The following is a 16,337-nucleotide window of genomic DNA, read 5'->3' as shown; positions in this document are numbered from 1 at the left end:
GTTTGATAGACCTATTGAAAATGAACAGAATTTGCACACACATATTAAGGAATCATCAAAACATGTCAAATGAACACCCAGAGAAAGAGCATAGTAGCCTGATATGCCTGCCACCAGTTTCACCACACTCTCTCCAAGGAGGGCAATAGTCTGGAATCTTTAGAATTGTGAGAGTCTCCACAGGTCACAGAGGCTCCCCTCTTCAATCAGTCATCTTCCATGAGCATAGGGTGAGGGAAAGGATGGTGATAGGCATAGTGTGGTCCCACTTCTCATGTGTTTATTCCACATCCTTTAATAATATCTGAATAAGGTTATTAGAATCCATTGCTGTGGATGTACTGCATAGTTGTATGTATTGCATAGTTGTCACCTGATTGTTATTTATTACAGGATAACTTAGAATGGCTAAAACACAACATTGTAAAGGGGTTAGGGGGTCCACACGCCCCTAAATTAAATTAATTTTGCTCTCAACTGGCCAATTAACATGCCCCAAGCTGCTGGGGAAACAGCTACTAGGTGTTTCACTACATTTTCAAGTATTTCTACTACCCCATCTTTCAGGCCTCTACTGAATTTTTTTAAACCAAAAAGTGACCAGACATCATGGTCAAGTTACTTCCTCTTAAATTCACACTGGGGATGTGTGCTATTTACTTTGGTGCAAAAAAAGTTACTTTGGGGTTGGGTGTGAAAAACCTTGAGGGCCCTGCAAAAATGTGCCACATGTGACCCATAGTTCATCGACGGCATTTTACCCACTTTGCCCTTGTTCCAAAGGCCAGTCAGTCAAGTCTTTATTACAGTTAACAAATCATAAGCCAAAAGAGCGAAAACACAGTAACAAAACCAACCTTATTCCTATAGCAAACCGTATATCTTGTTCCTATTAGTTTGCATATCTGTGTTGTTGCTATTCCTTTTGGGCATAATGACAGCAGTTACTTATTTGTTTATCCACTGAAATGGGAATAAAGAGGTTTCATTCATTCTTAGGACACTGTGACACACAAATTTGCCTTCTTCAAGGCAGTGAATAATACATGGTATACTACTCTGGCAAAAACTGCTTCCACCCCTGTATTACAGAGCATCCTCACCTCAGGTGTAAGCCTACACAAGGTTCCAGATAGCAATGTTCTCCTCCAGGAAATTACACATCTCATTCTAGTTCTCTTTTCAAATGACACAACATTTTCTGGCTACTGAGAACTGAACATTCATGGAGCAAGGGGATAAGCCTTTGGGGGAATTGGCAAATGATCCATTCACTTCATTGCATCTTTATATTTTTATCCATTGTTTATTATTTATCTTAGAACTATAGTTTTAATAGCATTTGTGGGTTACAGCTGAGTTCTTAGGTAAGCTGTAATTGCGCTATGTGGCACAATGGGGTATAAATGAAAATGGGGGGGGGGCAGTTTGAGTACTTTTTAAAAATTACAGGGCACCCCTCTGGCACACTCACAATTCCCCCCTTTCTATCAGTGGCTCCAAATCAGACACCAAATGGCCCCAAGGCTACACTGCTGACAGTAATTACTAGGATTAATTGGGAAGAACTCTTGGTCTCAGTGAGGCTTCCTACAGCTTTCTTTCTTTCTTTCTTTCTTTCTTTCTTTCTTTATTTTGTATCCCGCTCTTTTGCCAGGACTAGGACTCAGAGTGGCTTCACAGTATTTAAAAATAAAAATTAAATTAAAAATTAAAAAATAGTACAATAAAATAAAAAGTACATTGAAAATAATTTTTAAACTGGTCCAACATCAAACATCCCAGCCTGTCCTTATAGTAAATCCCTAAATGCCTGTGTGAACAGGTAGGTCTTCACCTGCCGGTGGAAGGCCATCATGGAGGGAGCCGTTCTGATCACCCTGGGCAGGGAGTTCCAGAGTCTAGGGGCAGCCACTGAGAAGGCCCTCTCTCGTGTCCTCACCAACTGTGTTTGTGATGATGTTGGGACAGAGAGAAGGGCTTCCTCAGATGATCTTAGAGTCCAGGCAGGTTCATACCAGGAGAAACTGTCTGCCAAATAGTGTGGACCTGAGCCATGTAGGGCTTTGTAGGTAATAATCAGGACCTTGAATTGTGCCCAGAAACAAACTGGCAGCCAATGAAGCTGTTTCAACAGGGGCACTGTATGGTTTCTGTAATCTGCCCCTGTTAATAGCCTGGCAGCAGCTCTTTGAACCAGCTAAATTTTCCAAACACTTTTCAAAGGCAGCCCCATATAGAGCCCATTACAGTAGTCCAAACAGGATGTAACCAAGGCATGTACTACCGTGGCCAAATCTGGCTTCTCAAGGAATGGGCGCAGTTGGCGTACAAGTTTTAAATGTGCGAAAGCACTTCTGGTCACAACAGAGACCTGGGCCTCCAGGTTCAAAGCTGAGTCCAAGAGTACCCCCAAACTGCGAACCTGTGTCTTCAAGGGGAGTGTGACCCCATCTTACACAGGCTGGAACCCTATTCCCCGATCTGCCTTCCGACTGACCAGGAGCACCTCTGTCTTGTTTAGCTCTAGACCCCTGCTATGGCAATTATAGATTCTGTCACTTACACCAGAAAACCCAACACATACATATCTCCAGAAAAAGACACCACACATCTGTTCTAAGATAAATAATACATGTGGGGTTTGCTGGAGCTGAAGGATGTACTTTATCCTTAAAAAACACACCCAACTTGAAATCCCTTGCTTTAGTGTAGTGTATCAGCTCTGTTATTTTTGTATCACTATCTCAATTATATACTATGTTGGAACATTAACACAAATGCAATCTGTTCATTCATCTCTCTTCTAAATCAGAAGCATTTTAACTAACATTCTTCCTTCTTTAACAGCCAAATAGACTATCCACGCCTTGTCTGTCTCTTCCCTTTTTGAGAAAGTTTCATTTCCACACCTATAGCTCCAACTATTTCCTGTTAGCTTGAGGTTATGATTACTCTAAGTGCAAAGTTTCTGGCCAGTACACCTTTCATCACTAGTAACCTAAACCACAATAAAATGCTTTGTATGCTTGAAGTATTAAACTTATTTTTTCCTGTAAACTTAGGGCATTTGAGGGCAAAAACTGAAAAAATACAGCTGGTGGCTGGTGGGAATGGCCCTACTTTTCCCACCCGTTTTAGGCTCTTGTTTATGTTACTATAGTAGCTGCAATATAAGTTAATTGCAGTTAAATATTACTCCCTTTCTTTTTAAAATATCAGTTACATTTCTATCTCGCCTTTCCTAAGGAAAGCACACAACTATTGAATTGTAATGCTCAAGCAACCAAAATACTGTATATACTGTACTACTTTGGCCTAAGCATGATTAAGTACAGTTAAATACACACATATATCCATATTAGAGCAGGATTCTCACTGCTAAGACACACTTCTTATGAAAACCTCATCCCCTGCCCTTCCACAAATAGTGCCCAACACAGCTAATATTACACAAGGAAGAGGACTGAGAACTGAATATGTTCTGTTTATTTCTTGTTTTGCTGAAATCAAAGGGTGGGGGGAATTCACTCTCAGACCAACAGAAGTTTGCTCTGTTAAGGAAAAAGCAACATGGGACATACAGTAAGAGAAATAAAACTTGTATGTGAGAGTCAGAGTGACTCAGCAGAAGCCAATGGAGAACCACACAGGTGTGAATGGTAAAGCAATTAACAGGTCCTGAATGCCAAGGACAAGAAATGCATAGTGGATAATTGGACACACCTGACAATTGTTAAGTGGTCAAGGCTGAGATGATGAAATCATTAATTGTGGGATGAACAAGGAGAACCAATGAGAATGATGTACACGCCTACTGGGTGGAAACAGACCACAGTAGGTGGTGCCATGCTTTGGTTATAATAATGACTATGGATCCCAATGTATTGTGTGGGTTGTAGTTGTGAGTAGTTGGATTGGAGAGTGAGGAGTTGAGTATTGTTTGGAGCTGTGTATATAGTAGATTAAAGTAGATCTTTTATATAAGACTACTGAGTTGTCTGGTGTCTTGGGTGAAGCTACAAGAACCAGCAGGACCCTGGTGAAGAAGGGTGAAGACTTCTGTGGAAGCAAGAGTGAGAAGGCTTGGAGAGTTTGTCGGGGTCTTCAGCCTGATCTCTGCAACTCTTGCAAAGATACAACAACTGGCCAAAACTGGTCAGCGTGGTGCACAACCAGGTGGTGAGTTCCAGGCCAGGTGATGAGCCACAACTCCCATCATCCTTGACATGCTCTAGCACTGAAGAATAAAATTGTATTTCAGAAGGCATCTCCTTCTACAAGAGTCACTTGTTCTAAGCATGACTAATGACCAGAAGAAGGTAAAGGCCAAAGAAGCAATTCATACAGAGATGCAGCAAAAGTCTGCAATAAGATGCTTTCGATTCACAAGAACTAAGCTGTTTCTCAGAGCCCATTAGCTACTCTCGCCTAACATATTAGTAGGTCTTCACCCACTCAGTTTTAGACATATTCTACTACATCCTGGATATAAGCATTGCTAGCATAGTCACATGTGAAATACAAAAGCATATTAATTAGATCTGAAATGGTACAAAATAGTCAAGACAAAAAACCCTCAAGAATCTTTCCAACAACTGCAGCTTATCAAACTGAATCCAGTCTGGACAGATTAGCAAGATTCAAGGGGACCAAAAAAGCCTTTATCCAGAGGGGAGATAAAGCAATTTTGGTATGGAAGAATTCTAATATCAAAGCTAATTGATAAAGCGTCATCAAAGTGACAGTATAAACTGTTATTCTATTAAAAATTAAAAGGTATAACAATACAACAAATTTACAATAAAGCAGTTCTTCTTTAAATTATTTTAACAGTGAGCAATCTAGACCGTAAGTCACCACATCACCTATTATTTTAGCTTTGAAAGTTCAATTATGGAGCAAAATTAAATGCAATTAAGTGGCAAACAAACAGAACTAAGCAGATGCATACCTCAAACGCTTTTCTTCACTCTGTATCCAACTGTCTATAAATTATAAGTGCATTATTAAATGCCACTGAGGTTTACTTTATGGAGATGGAGGCAGCAAATATCAATCGGTACTTACTCCTATGAATGAGCTGCAGACTTACCATCTCAGTAACTGTATTCTTAATTACACCATTGATATGAGTGTATGTTCCTTTAGAAAAAAAACTCTGATCAAGTTGTTACTTTCTGTCTAAAAAGCAGGAAGGATGTGATTGCATTTTGAATTACATTTACTACTTATCATGCTGCAACCGTTTTCAAGAGTACTGATGTTGAGAAATGAGTGGGGTGGTTAGAGCAAGGTAGAAAAATCGTATTTTATCTTTTTAGAAGGTAGTAGGAAACCATAAAAACTATCCTTCCAGAGACAAAACAAGCTGTAAGATGACAAGCTCAGTTTTCTTCTAAAACTGGATTCAAAATGTACTATTTCACAATATAAGAAGCAAACATGGAAAGCTCCATTCAGAACCTGAAAGTAAAACAGCACTGGTTTTGATCACATACAAGTTGTCATGTCAGATCTTGTTTATTTTTGCCTGTGAAATCTTGGTTAAAAAGTCATAAGTTGCTTTCAATGGCAAGCAGGTATCAGTCTAAGAACTTGCAAAGCCAGTTCCAAGCTCAACTGAAAAAGCAAGAAAGTTGTGTTGACACTTCTCCCTTCTGATACAGTTTTGTAGTTCAATGGTGTTTTCCGTAAATGCCTTCAGGTCCAAAGCCTCTACTGTACCTGTGAATAGCCTTGCAACTTCCTTCTCAGTTCAGCAAGCCAGCTGCTTCCAACCTTTCTTGTAAATGATTAGGAGTCCCTATCTTATTCACCTGCTGCAATGAAACTGACTCACCAAAACACTTAGATATGAAGACTGAAGATTGTGACTCTAGGGAGGGGACAGCAAACAAAAGGGAAACAGGATAAGAAGTGTCATGAAATAGATGGGGGGGGGGGGGGGAAGAAGAATCACAGAACTGGAGGGATCATAAAAACCACCAACTTCCTTTGAAGCCCCCACAAAAAGAAATACAACCTAAACCAGTGAGTGGTTCTCAAACTGTGTGACAGGGAGGGGGTGGGGTTGTTTTGCGGGGAGAGTTGCTCAAGGGAGGCCCTGATCCCATAGACAGGGGGGCTTTAATACCTTCCTTCTTCTTTCTCTCACATAGGAATTCTCTGTCACAACTCAGTAATGCTCTTTTTCTGACTCTCCTTCTCTCAGTTCACTGACAGAGTCTCACATCGAAATTCTGTCTTTCCTTCTCACACATATGCACTATGTCACACTCTTCATCTCTTTTTTACATACTTGCATTTTACTTCTCCATTTTCGCCGACTTGGGAGTCTGCGTCTCTCACCCGTTCACAGGCAGCAAACAGAGAGGGACAAAATGGGGGCACGTGCTGCCATTCAAGCCAATGGGGCTTGAATACTGGCAATTTTCCATTTTTGTGGGGGCCCAGAATGGATCCCCACGAAAACAGAGGGGTGACTGTCCATCTATATAGTTGCATAGACACAAGAGAATGAATATTTCTGTGTGACTGTGTGAAAGAAAGGAAATTAGTATGTGTGAGTGAAAGAAAAAAAAAGATAGCATGAATTAGTGTGTACATATCTGTGAAAATTAGTTTAAGTTAGTGTGGCTCAGTATGAGACTGTAGCACAGAATTTGCACATGTGATTAAGTATTGTGATTAAGGCAGGTTTTGGGGCCAAAATTATGGATTTTGATATGACCTGTGGATAAGTCTATAGCAAAACTTAGGGGCATATAACGAAAGAGTTAAAGGATGAAGCAAAAGAAAACAATGATAAAGAACTTACAAAATTCCAGCAGAGATAACTGTGCTCACACAAACAGATGAGCGAACAGAATGGGGTTCAGTGCTTCCCGGACGGATTATGCCCTTGACTTTCGCCAGGGGATGGTTCCCTTTTTTGTAAGAGTTAAAGTACAGGACTTACTTTGGCCCGTGGATAGGACTATCCAGGTTTTTGGAGTCAATTTTTTGACTAAAATTTCTAAACTTATGCACGAATGTATACAGTAAACGAAACTGTTCTAATCTGAACAATGTCATTTCCTTATAAAATGTTAAAACATGAATATGCATGAATGTGTGAATGAAAACAGGCACACAAAACACAATATTTTTAGTCATACTGCATTGAGGGAGGTGCATGACATCCACATGTAATGGGGGTTGTGTGTTGCTGTGTTGTGTGCTTTCAAGTCGTTTCGACTTATGGCAACCCTAAGATGAACCTGTCACGGGGTTTTCTTGGCAAGATTTATTCAGAGGAGGTTTAACATTGCCTTCCCCTGAGGTTGAGAGCATGTGACCTGCCCAAGGGCACCCAGTGGGTTTCATGGCTAAGCAGGAACCGAACTCTGGTCTCCAGAGTCAGAGTCTAACACTCAAACCACTGTGCCATGCTGGCTCTCTGTAAAGGGGGTTTACAAGGGTTAAAAGTTTGAAAACCACTGACCTAAACCATTAGAGGGTAAACCTAGGTTTGGCAATGAATCAGAAGCTACAGTCAGTGCTGTGAAGCAGTTCTGCATTTGTTTATACAGCTCTGTCCCATTTACAGTTTCTATTTTCAGAGTCACACTTTAAAAAAGCTCTTTCAATCATTAACAGTGCATGAGCCCTTTAAGAAGAAAAGACTTCCCTGAAATCTGAATGAGAATATAAAAACTAAGAAGAAAACTAGTTTGCTAAATAGATGTCCAGACTAAAGATGAGTATTTGGGAGGGATCCCAAAGTGCTTCAGAAGTACGGATGGGGAGAGTGGGGTTGACAGGGAATAGGGACGAGGAAACCATTGTAGAATATAGAAAAAAGGGGAAGCTCAGAAGGTGGGATGGGAAAAAATTAAAAAACAAATTTGTCATTGTTTTATGCCTTCAAGTTGTTTCCAACTTCTGGTGACTGGTTTCTTGGCAAGTTCCTCCAGAGGAGGTTTCCAATGGCCATTCTAAGGCTGAGAGAGTGTGACTTGCTAAAAACAAACAAACCCAACAAGCCATACCTAATAAATAAAGTGAGGTTAAGAATCCAATAAGGAGTCAGTGTGGCTTAGTGGAAAAGTCAATAATTTTACTACCCCACTTTATATAATGCGACTTGAACAGCCACAGATTTTGGTATCCACAGGGGGTCCTGGAAGCAAACCCCAGAGGATACCAAGGGCCCACTATAGTAACTACTGAGACAGTGTCGAGTTCGCGCTCATGTTTCCTAACAGAGTAAATGCTATGAGATGTCAATAATTTTTCCCAGCTGGAAATTTCCCCCAGATTCCATACTACTCCCAGCTGGCATTTGTGGTGTGTTCCTTTTAAGCATTTCATCACTGTGAGGCAGCACAGTGTAGTGGTTTGAACATTGGGACGGTGACTCTGGAGAGCAAGGTTTGAATCCCTGCTCATCCATGGAAATCTATGGTGGCCCTGGGTAAGCCACACTCTCTCAACCCCAGAGAATGAGAAACACCCTCCTAAGAAATCTGCCAAGAAAACCCCATGAAAGGATCTGCCTTAGGGTTACCGTAAGTTGGAAACTACTTGAAAGCACACAACAGCATTAATGCTTCATTAACTTCAGGTACTGATTCTGCACATATTACATGTGCGCATCTCTTTCCTTATCCGTGCGCTTTGCAGTCTAAGTTCATGTGGCCAATACAATAGTTATATTAACTAGCAGTGCACAGTATAGTGTAGTCTACTGGTTTGAGCATTGGATTATGACTCTATGGAGACTGGGGTTCAAATCCTGGCTCATCCATGGAAACCTGTTGGGTGACCCTGGGCAAGTTGCAGTGTCTCAGCCTCAGAGGATGGCAATGACAACCCCCCTGAGGAAATCTGCCAAGAAAACCCCATGATAGGTTTGCTTTAGGACTGCCATAAGTCAGAAGTAGTTTATAGGCACACAACAACATCATCATATTCCACATTCCTAAGAGCCAACATAGCATAGAGGCTTCAGCACTGGACTATGACTCTGGAGGCCAGGATTCGAATCCCGGCTCGGCCATGTAAACCCAGTGGGTGAGGCTGGGCAAATCACACTCTCTCAGCCTCAGAGGATGGCATGGGAACCTTGCCACCAAAACCCTTAAGACAGGCTTACCTCTGGGTCAGCATAAGTCAGAACTAACTTGAAAGCAGACAGGCTTTGATTCTGCTCAGCCAGCGGCTGTTGACCAAACTCCCACCTTAAATGCCAGCAGCACACAGTTTAGCGTTGTGCAATGGTCTGAGTGTTGGGCTCTGGCTCTGGAGACCTGGGTTCGAATCCCAGCTGGGCCCTGGGATAAAGCTGGGCAAGCCACACTCTGCCAGCCGCAGAGACAGCCATGGCGAGCCCCGGCTGGAGGAAACGCCTGGAAGGCACACAACAACGACAACTTCTTCCTGTTGCGTCGAAGCCACACAACACCCAAAGCCACAAAGAGAGACAGGGAGTCCCAGAAAGGGAAGGGGAGTGGAAGCCTTACTCTCACTGTTAACAGGAGGGAGGGACACAACCAGAGACACAGCCCCCTCCGCCTCTGCCTACCAGCTGCTGCCGGACCCAGCGCCACATAGCCCCTCCGGCCTCGGCCTGGCGGTGCTTCCCTCTCAGTCCTCGCAGCCGAAGAACGCAGACACGGAAACAAATTCAACAATCGGAACACAAGTGGAACCAGTGGCGCCTCCGCCTCCTCTGCCGCCCGCTCCGCTCCGGCTCCCCATCGGCGCCTCAGGGCTCGTCCGCCGCAGTCCTCGTCCGCCGCTGCCCGAGGCCTAGGGAACACAGGGGCTCCGCCTCCTGTTGCTGCTGCTGCTGCTCCTTCTCCGGCCGCCCCTCAGCCGCCATCACGGCACCGGGGCTGCTGCCGCTCCTGATGCGGACGCCGCGTCGCCAGGGTCTCCCCTCGGTCCGGCACGCCTCCAGGAAGTGACGATAGAAAGGGGCGGGGCTTAGCCCAAGCTGGGCGGGGTAGAGCAGAGGAAAGGACTGCGCAGGCGCGCACCCGAAAGCGATGGGAGGGGGAGGGGCGAACAGTTGCTCACTTTCTGCTCAAAGGGGTTGGGCTATAGCTCCCCGTTTCCTGGTCAGAGGGCTGGGCTACGGCTCCCCACTTGGCCCAAACTTCTTGGACTATAGCTAGTCTCCCCACACTTCCTCCTCCTCAGAGGAACATGCAATAAGTTCCTATGCTGTTGTTTGTTCTTTAGTCCCGCCTCTCAGCCCAACGTGGGTTCTAAGCCTAAGAACATTCGCCCAAAAAGCACTGTAGAAATAATCCAGTTTGAGACCGCTTTAACTGCCCTGGCTCAGTGCTAGGGAATCCTGGGAATTGTAGTTTATTGTGGCGCCAGAACTCTGACAGAGAAGGCCAAATGTCTCTCAAAACTACAAATCCCACAATTCCCTAGCATTGAACTATGGCAGTTAAAGTGGTCTTAAACTGGATTATTTCTGCAGTGTGTTTTGGACCAATGTTCTTAGGTTTGCAACCCATTTTGGACTGAGCAGTCGGTCTAATCAACAAACAGGCATAGGAGCGTATTGCAAGTCCCTTTGCAATCAATGGGGCCCACACTGCCTTGGATCCTGAATAAGAAGCAGTGCCACAGAAATCAGTTAGCTTTATTTCTACACAAGCATTCATAGGATTGGGTTGCATACTCTCAGTTATAAATGGATTTAGGCTGCAACCCTATAACCAGTTCCTTGGGAATAAGGCCCACTGAACTCAAGGGGACTTACTTCTGAGTAGGCATGTAATCCTAAACCTAACTCTGAATAAAACATTATAATATTCTCCGTAACTATTAATTAAATCCTATTAAGCCTATCTAGGATTGCAATATTATTCCTTCATGAGTTGTGAAGGACTGCAGTTTTAGTTTGAACTAACTTTTGACTAATGACATGCAGCAAAGAAACCCTCACTTGGTACCTTCCAGATGTGTAGGATTACAACTCCCATCATCCCCACTTGGTATAGCCATTGGCCACAGAAACTGTAGTCCACACATCTGGAAGACGTTAGATTTGGGAAGACCATAGTAGGTTTTAATATAGTTTAATATGCAACCATTTATTAAGCTGTTTTTCTGAATGTGTTAACAGCCTAAAATGCTTTCAAGGATTTCCATTGCAGAAGGTTTTGAACTGTGTGATGCATTCTGACACAGGTTCCAAAAGTGGCACCTCCTCGCATAACATAATTTCCCTTATACTTGACGTAATTACGCGATTTTTCTGGGATATCCATGTGATAAACTCCCTATCTCCTTCGCGGGATAAATCCAAGTCTGGTTTTTAAAAAAACAAACCATGGGAAACAAAAAAAAATGGACATTAAAATTAGTCATCAGAATTAGCAACTAGTAGCACCACAAATTCAATGCAGACAATGAGGAAATTGAAATAATTAAAGTCTCCCCATACTTTGGATCAAACATTGATCAGAATGGAGATTGTCGTCAAGAAATCAGAAGACCAGGACTGGGCAGAGCAGCTATGAAAGATCTAGACAAGATCCTGAACTGCAAAAATATACAAGTGAACTTTATTTTATTTTATTATATCCCGCTTTTCTCCCAATATAGAGACTAAGGTTAGGATTGACCATATTGTTCTATTTTCCATCACTATGCATCGGTATTTTTCTCCTGTATTTCTGCTGGAAAGCAAACCTTACTCATAAAACACTGGACACTGAACCTGATGTGAAACGCTCTATCTGGCAATTAAATAAGTTGTATAGACAGGCTGTGGATTTCTTTGGAAATGCTCAGAAAAATGTTGTACTGATTTGTTCCAGAATAGAAACATGGTTATTTATCCATCTATTCTACCCCATGGTTGCCTCCTCCACTTTCACTGCCGTGGCTCAATGCTATGGAATTCTGGGATTTGCAGTTTTGTGAGACATTTAGCATTCTCTGGCAGAGAGCTCTGTGCCACAACAAACTACAAACCCCAGGATTCCATAGGATGGAGCCATGACAGCTGAAGTGGTGTCAAACTGCATTAATTCTGCAGTGTGGCAGCAGCCTATGAGAGAATTCTAATTAGCTCTTCAACCTACACATGCCAGGACTCCAGAGGATGGAACCATGACAATTAAAGTAGCATCAAACTGCTATAACTGTGCAATGTGGATTCACACAGTGCTTGGTGAAAGGCTAAATGAGAAGCAAATTTAACTCAGTGTCTAATATCTCTAATTCAACTCAGTGTCAAAGCACTGGTGTATCAAAGTTGCAGCCCTTTTGCACATTTTTATCAGATGACATGTACTTTCTTATTTCTAAGTGAATAAAGATTGTTATCTTTAATATACGTTAATGTTTATAACAGGCCAAAGTTTAATTTGGTTAACATGCTGCAATGTTGAATTTCAGTGCCAACAAAGCTATTGATCAGGGAGATCAACTTTTTAAAAAGCACCAGGATGACTTCATTGTGCTGGCACTTCGCCCAGATAGCCTACTTTTGGGAAAGTTCCTAGACAAAACCTGAAATGATCAGGTCAGCATTCTTTTGACTGGTATTTCAGATACAATGGAATCCAAGGCAGAAAGCAAGCTTGATCTCAAGAGAACAGCTGCTGTTCTGCCTAAACTCACTTGCCACTTCACAAAAGATATTTGCTATGATCATGTCTGAATAAAAGAACTATAAATGTTAACTGGGAGATTTGCAACATCACTTTTATTTACCTTGGATTTTAAAAGGGCTAGTAGTGTTGGCACATAATGCTATTACAATCAAAGAGAGTTTAACATCTTTCACTGCAGATTGAGGATATTGGCCAGCATCCCAAAAGATACTTTATGAAAGCCTGAGGGCTTCGACATATTTAGTGGGCTTCTTTAATGGTGTTTTTGTTGTTGTTGTTGAACAACAGATTACCTCCTGCTCCTGCCATCAGTGTCCAATGCCTGCAGTCACTATGCAGTTTTCAAAAAATGTTAGGGGAAAAAAATCATAGACATTGTCACTGGCCCACCCACCTATCCACTTTCCAAACAGTGGGCATCATCTTTCAACCCAAGACCCCAGAAAAGCTACCAAGACCCAGGAATCTGAATCCTGACTTGCCCATATCTCTCCACCTTAGCCAGGGATGGGAAAAGTGAAATGCATGTCTTCTCCTGAGCACCTTAAGGTGTTTTTGCTTAAGTTTCAAATGGAGCTTCACTCCATTTGTTGTTGTGTGCCTTCAAGTCATTTCCAATTTAGGACAATCCTAAAGTGAACCTATCACAGGGTTTTCTGGGGCTGAGAGTGTGTGACTCACCCAAGGTCACCCAATGGGTTTCCATGACTGAGAGGGAAATCAAACCCTGGCTTCCAGAGTTGTAGTCCAACGCTCAAACCACCATGCTGCCTAGAAAAGAGCCCAAAGGCAACTTGAAGCCACATAGCATCACTTTAGGTCACCTAAAATGCCAGGTGCCACACTGTAGTGCTTCCACCATTAAGGCAGTCAATATAAGGTTGTGTGGGCCAGGTTTCAGATCACGCCCAGCCCAAGACAACAGAATCCATACAGGTTACTAGCCAGACCAGCCAACCACCATAGGTAACCACAAAATAATGTCCTCTCCCAGTTCTGTTCACTATATCCTGAGTCCTGGGGAAACTCTCAGGTCAGCCTTACTGACAAGCAGGGGCAGGTTTCTGCATCTTTCCCCCCCAAATTATAAGCCAAACTACAACTTTCAGTAGCATATCCCCCAACTGTCCTGATTAATTCTCTGCCACCCCATTTTTTCAATTACTTTTAAAATGTCCCAGTTTCTCTCCTCCTCTCATTTTCCCCTCTTTGTCCTCAGCTTAATTTCTACCAACTGAGTTCAAGATTCAGAAGGAGCTTACATTCAATAAATTCAAGGGGGGGATTTTGTCCTTCCCAGTGGGCTCAGACAAAGGCAAAGTGCTGCAGCATCTCTTAGCTTGTGTGTTTCTTCCTTGTCCTTAACGTTTGCAATTTCAACCACCCTCTGAATTTGCCTGGCTGCATGTGTCCCTGTTTTCAGCTGTGAGAAATGTTGGAGGATATGCAGCAGCAGCCAAGGTGCCCTATTTAGAACTGACTCACTCTTAGTGAAAGACACACAAGTGGAGAAAAATTTGTTTGCAGAAGCATATGATACAAGAGTAAGACGACACTTAAATGACACAGAGAACCATCACAATATTATACAAGCAGGTTAGGTATGTTCCTATGCTAAACATACCTAACCAAAGGCAAACCATAAAACTCTTTATACAAATACAAATTTCACAAGGCACTTTACATGGAAGGAGTAGAATATTCCCCAAGGAAGTTTGAAGCTAAGTACAAACAAGGAAGCTGTACCAATTTTATATTAAAAAGTTGGGTGCTGCTCCAATGGCTTCAATTAGCCAACCAAGGCTATTACAGGTTTGACCATTTTAGTCTTTGGCATTCTTTTCATTTTTAACAATCCCCAGATAAAAACAATTTTCATTCATTTGTTCATTAACTAGATTTCTTACCTGCACCACATGCCCTGCAACATTGCACAGATGAAAACCAGGATATATGTGGCCAAACTGCATCCAAGAGCAGTCAAAAGAGTGTGTCCACACTGTAACAAGAAGCAAAAGTTGTTAATGAGAACACACAAAACTAATTTTTAGCAGAGAAACAATGGAATTTACATGCTGAGTTGAGGAAGGCCTCTCATCTCCCTCCAGCTGTGTCAATGGAGTACAAACTACTTTTGTGCTTTGAACTAAATTTACAGCAATTGAAGTAAGTCTAGGATGTGGGGAGGAAGAGAAAGTGAGACATTTTAAAGGTAGCTGGGAAAGTGCAGCAGGAGATAATTAACTGGGACTGTCTCTAACAAACAAGAACAGTTGAAGGTTATGGCATCACGTATGAGCAAATAGTGGAGCCAGTTTGGTGTAGTGGTTTGAGCACTGGACTCTGGAGTCCAGGGTTCAAATCCTGGCTTGGCCATGTAAACCCATCAGGTAACCTTGGGCAAGTCACAGTTTCTCAGCTTCAGAAGGTGGCAATGACACACTTGCCAAGAAAACCCCATGATAGATTCACCTTAGGATCACCATAAGTCAGAAATGACTTTAAAGGAGCACAACAACAACAACAAATGAGCAAACAGAAAACACAGGTGTTTGAATTGTAATATCAGTGCATAGCTTCACAATCACATGTGTTGATCGGCATAAGATGGAAACCTCACCAAAAATTGCAAACTCACTGGCAATAATAGGTGAACCTGAAGACTCAGGTAGATTTTCTTAAGTGACTCAATCGTATAGTTTTGGTTGATGAGAAATTTCCATGTTCTCTCCACTCTAGAAGAGAATGGTGTTACTGTACTTTTCTTTTCAACTATTTTTTACTGCTGTTATTTACTGAAGCTGCAGTTCTGTAAACTTCTAAAAGTTTCTTTTTTTTTAAAAAAAAAAAAACCTTTTTACCTAAGAACACAATGTCAAGTAGTGATTATAGGGGGAATTATAGGGTGTTCTGACCCCTTTGCCCATCCTTGCGTAGATCTATCTTTGCTAGAACATGTCTGGTTGAGAATATATTTCCTATGAGATGTTTTGAGCAGCACACAAATATGATGGGTGTGTGTTGTGTTATTTTTATGAGTAACACCTTGTGGTAAGCAGGACCTGTTCCATATAGAAGCAAGCTTCAATTTCAGCAATATCTTCTTTGTATGTAGATAGGTGTGGGTTCCTTAGATATTCACCTGGAACTAGTTTGGAGAAGTGTCTTATTTGAATTGTGAGTCTAAGCTATTATGTTCCTGTTGACTGTTCTAAGGCTATGGCCCTAGTCATCATATATTTAATGTTTTCAGCTTTTAAAATGTCTTTCTGCAGTTTAAAAAATGAGGGAAATTACACAGATAGAGGTGGAAAACCCCCAATCTATTTTAAGTGACAAGTTAAATATCCAGAGTAAGGCTATTTAAGTCACTGAGTTGCCAGACCAAAAACTGGAGGGAGTACCTTTAATACCAGTGCAGAAGAGATCATTTTAACAGGCTTTGCTTGTCACAAACCAGGAAACAAGCAACACCTGTTGACATTTTCTCTGCTACACAACCATGACTAAAGTAGTTGGTTTAAATGAGTGGAGGACAGACTGTTTTGGAGCAAAGACATACAATAATGGAAAGGGATACATTTCACAAAGGAAGCCTTGGTACATATGGGAAGAGGGCATGGCCTTCTTTTCTTCCTTCAAATGTTAAAGGATACAGGGTTTCCATAAGTCATATGATTTCAGAGAAATAAGGTCTTTGTTATCTTC

The 16,337-nt window shown here is 42.1% G+C and overlaps 1 protein-coding gene across 9 annotated transcripts in view; it reads right to left on the bottom strand.

Moving 5' to 3' along the window:
* Positions 1-9,953, bottom strand: part of ATP11B (ATPase phospholipid transporting 11B (putative)) — a 125,431-nt gene extending 115,478 nt beyond the window's left edge. For 6 of the 9 annotated variants that reach the window (XM_042456218.1, XM_042456219.1, XM_042456222.1 and 3 more), the window contains exon 1: positions 9,569-9,953. In XM_042456218.1, the coding sequence (XP_042312152.1) occupies positions 9,569-9,595 (27 nt within the window). In that variant the 5' untranslated portion in view covers positions 9,596-9,953. The remainder of the gene's footprint in view (positions 1-9,568) is intronic. The other 3 variants (XM_042456217.1, XM_042456221.1, XM_042456216.1) reach the window with 1 other exon arrangement.
* Between the last annotated feature and the right edge of the window lie 6,384 nt (positions 9,954-16,337).

The sequence above is a fragment of the Sceloporus undulatus genome, chromosome 3, assembly GCF_019175285.1.
Source record: "Sceloporus undulatus isolate JIND9_A2432 ecotype Alabama chromosome 3, SceUnd_v1.1, whole genome shotgun sequence".
In the NCBI taxonomy this organism is placed as follows: domain Eukaryota; kingdom Metazoa; phylum Chordata; class Lepidosauria; order Squamata; family Phrynosomatidae; genus Sceloporus; species Sceloporus undulatus.
This window is presented reverse-complemented; position numbering and strand designations above follow the sequence as displayed.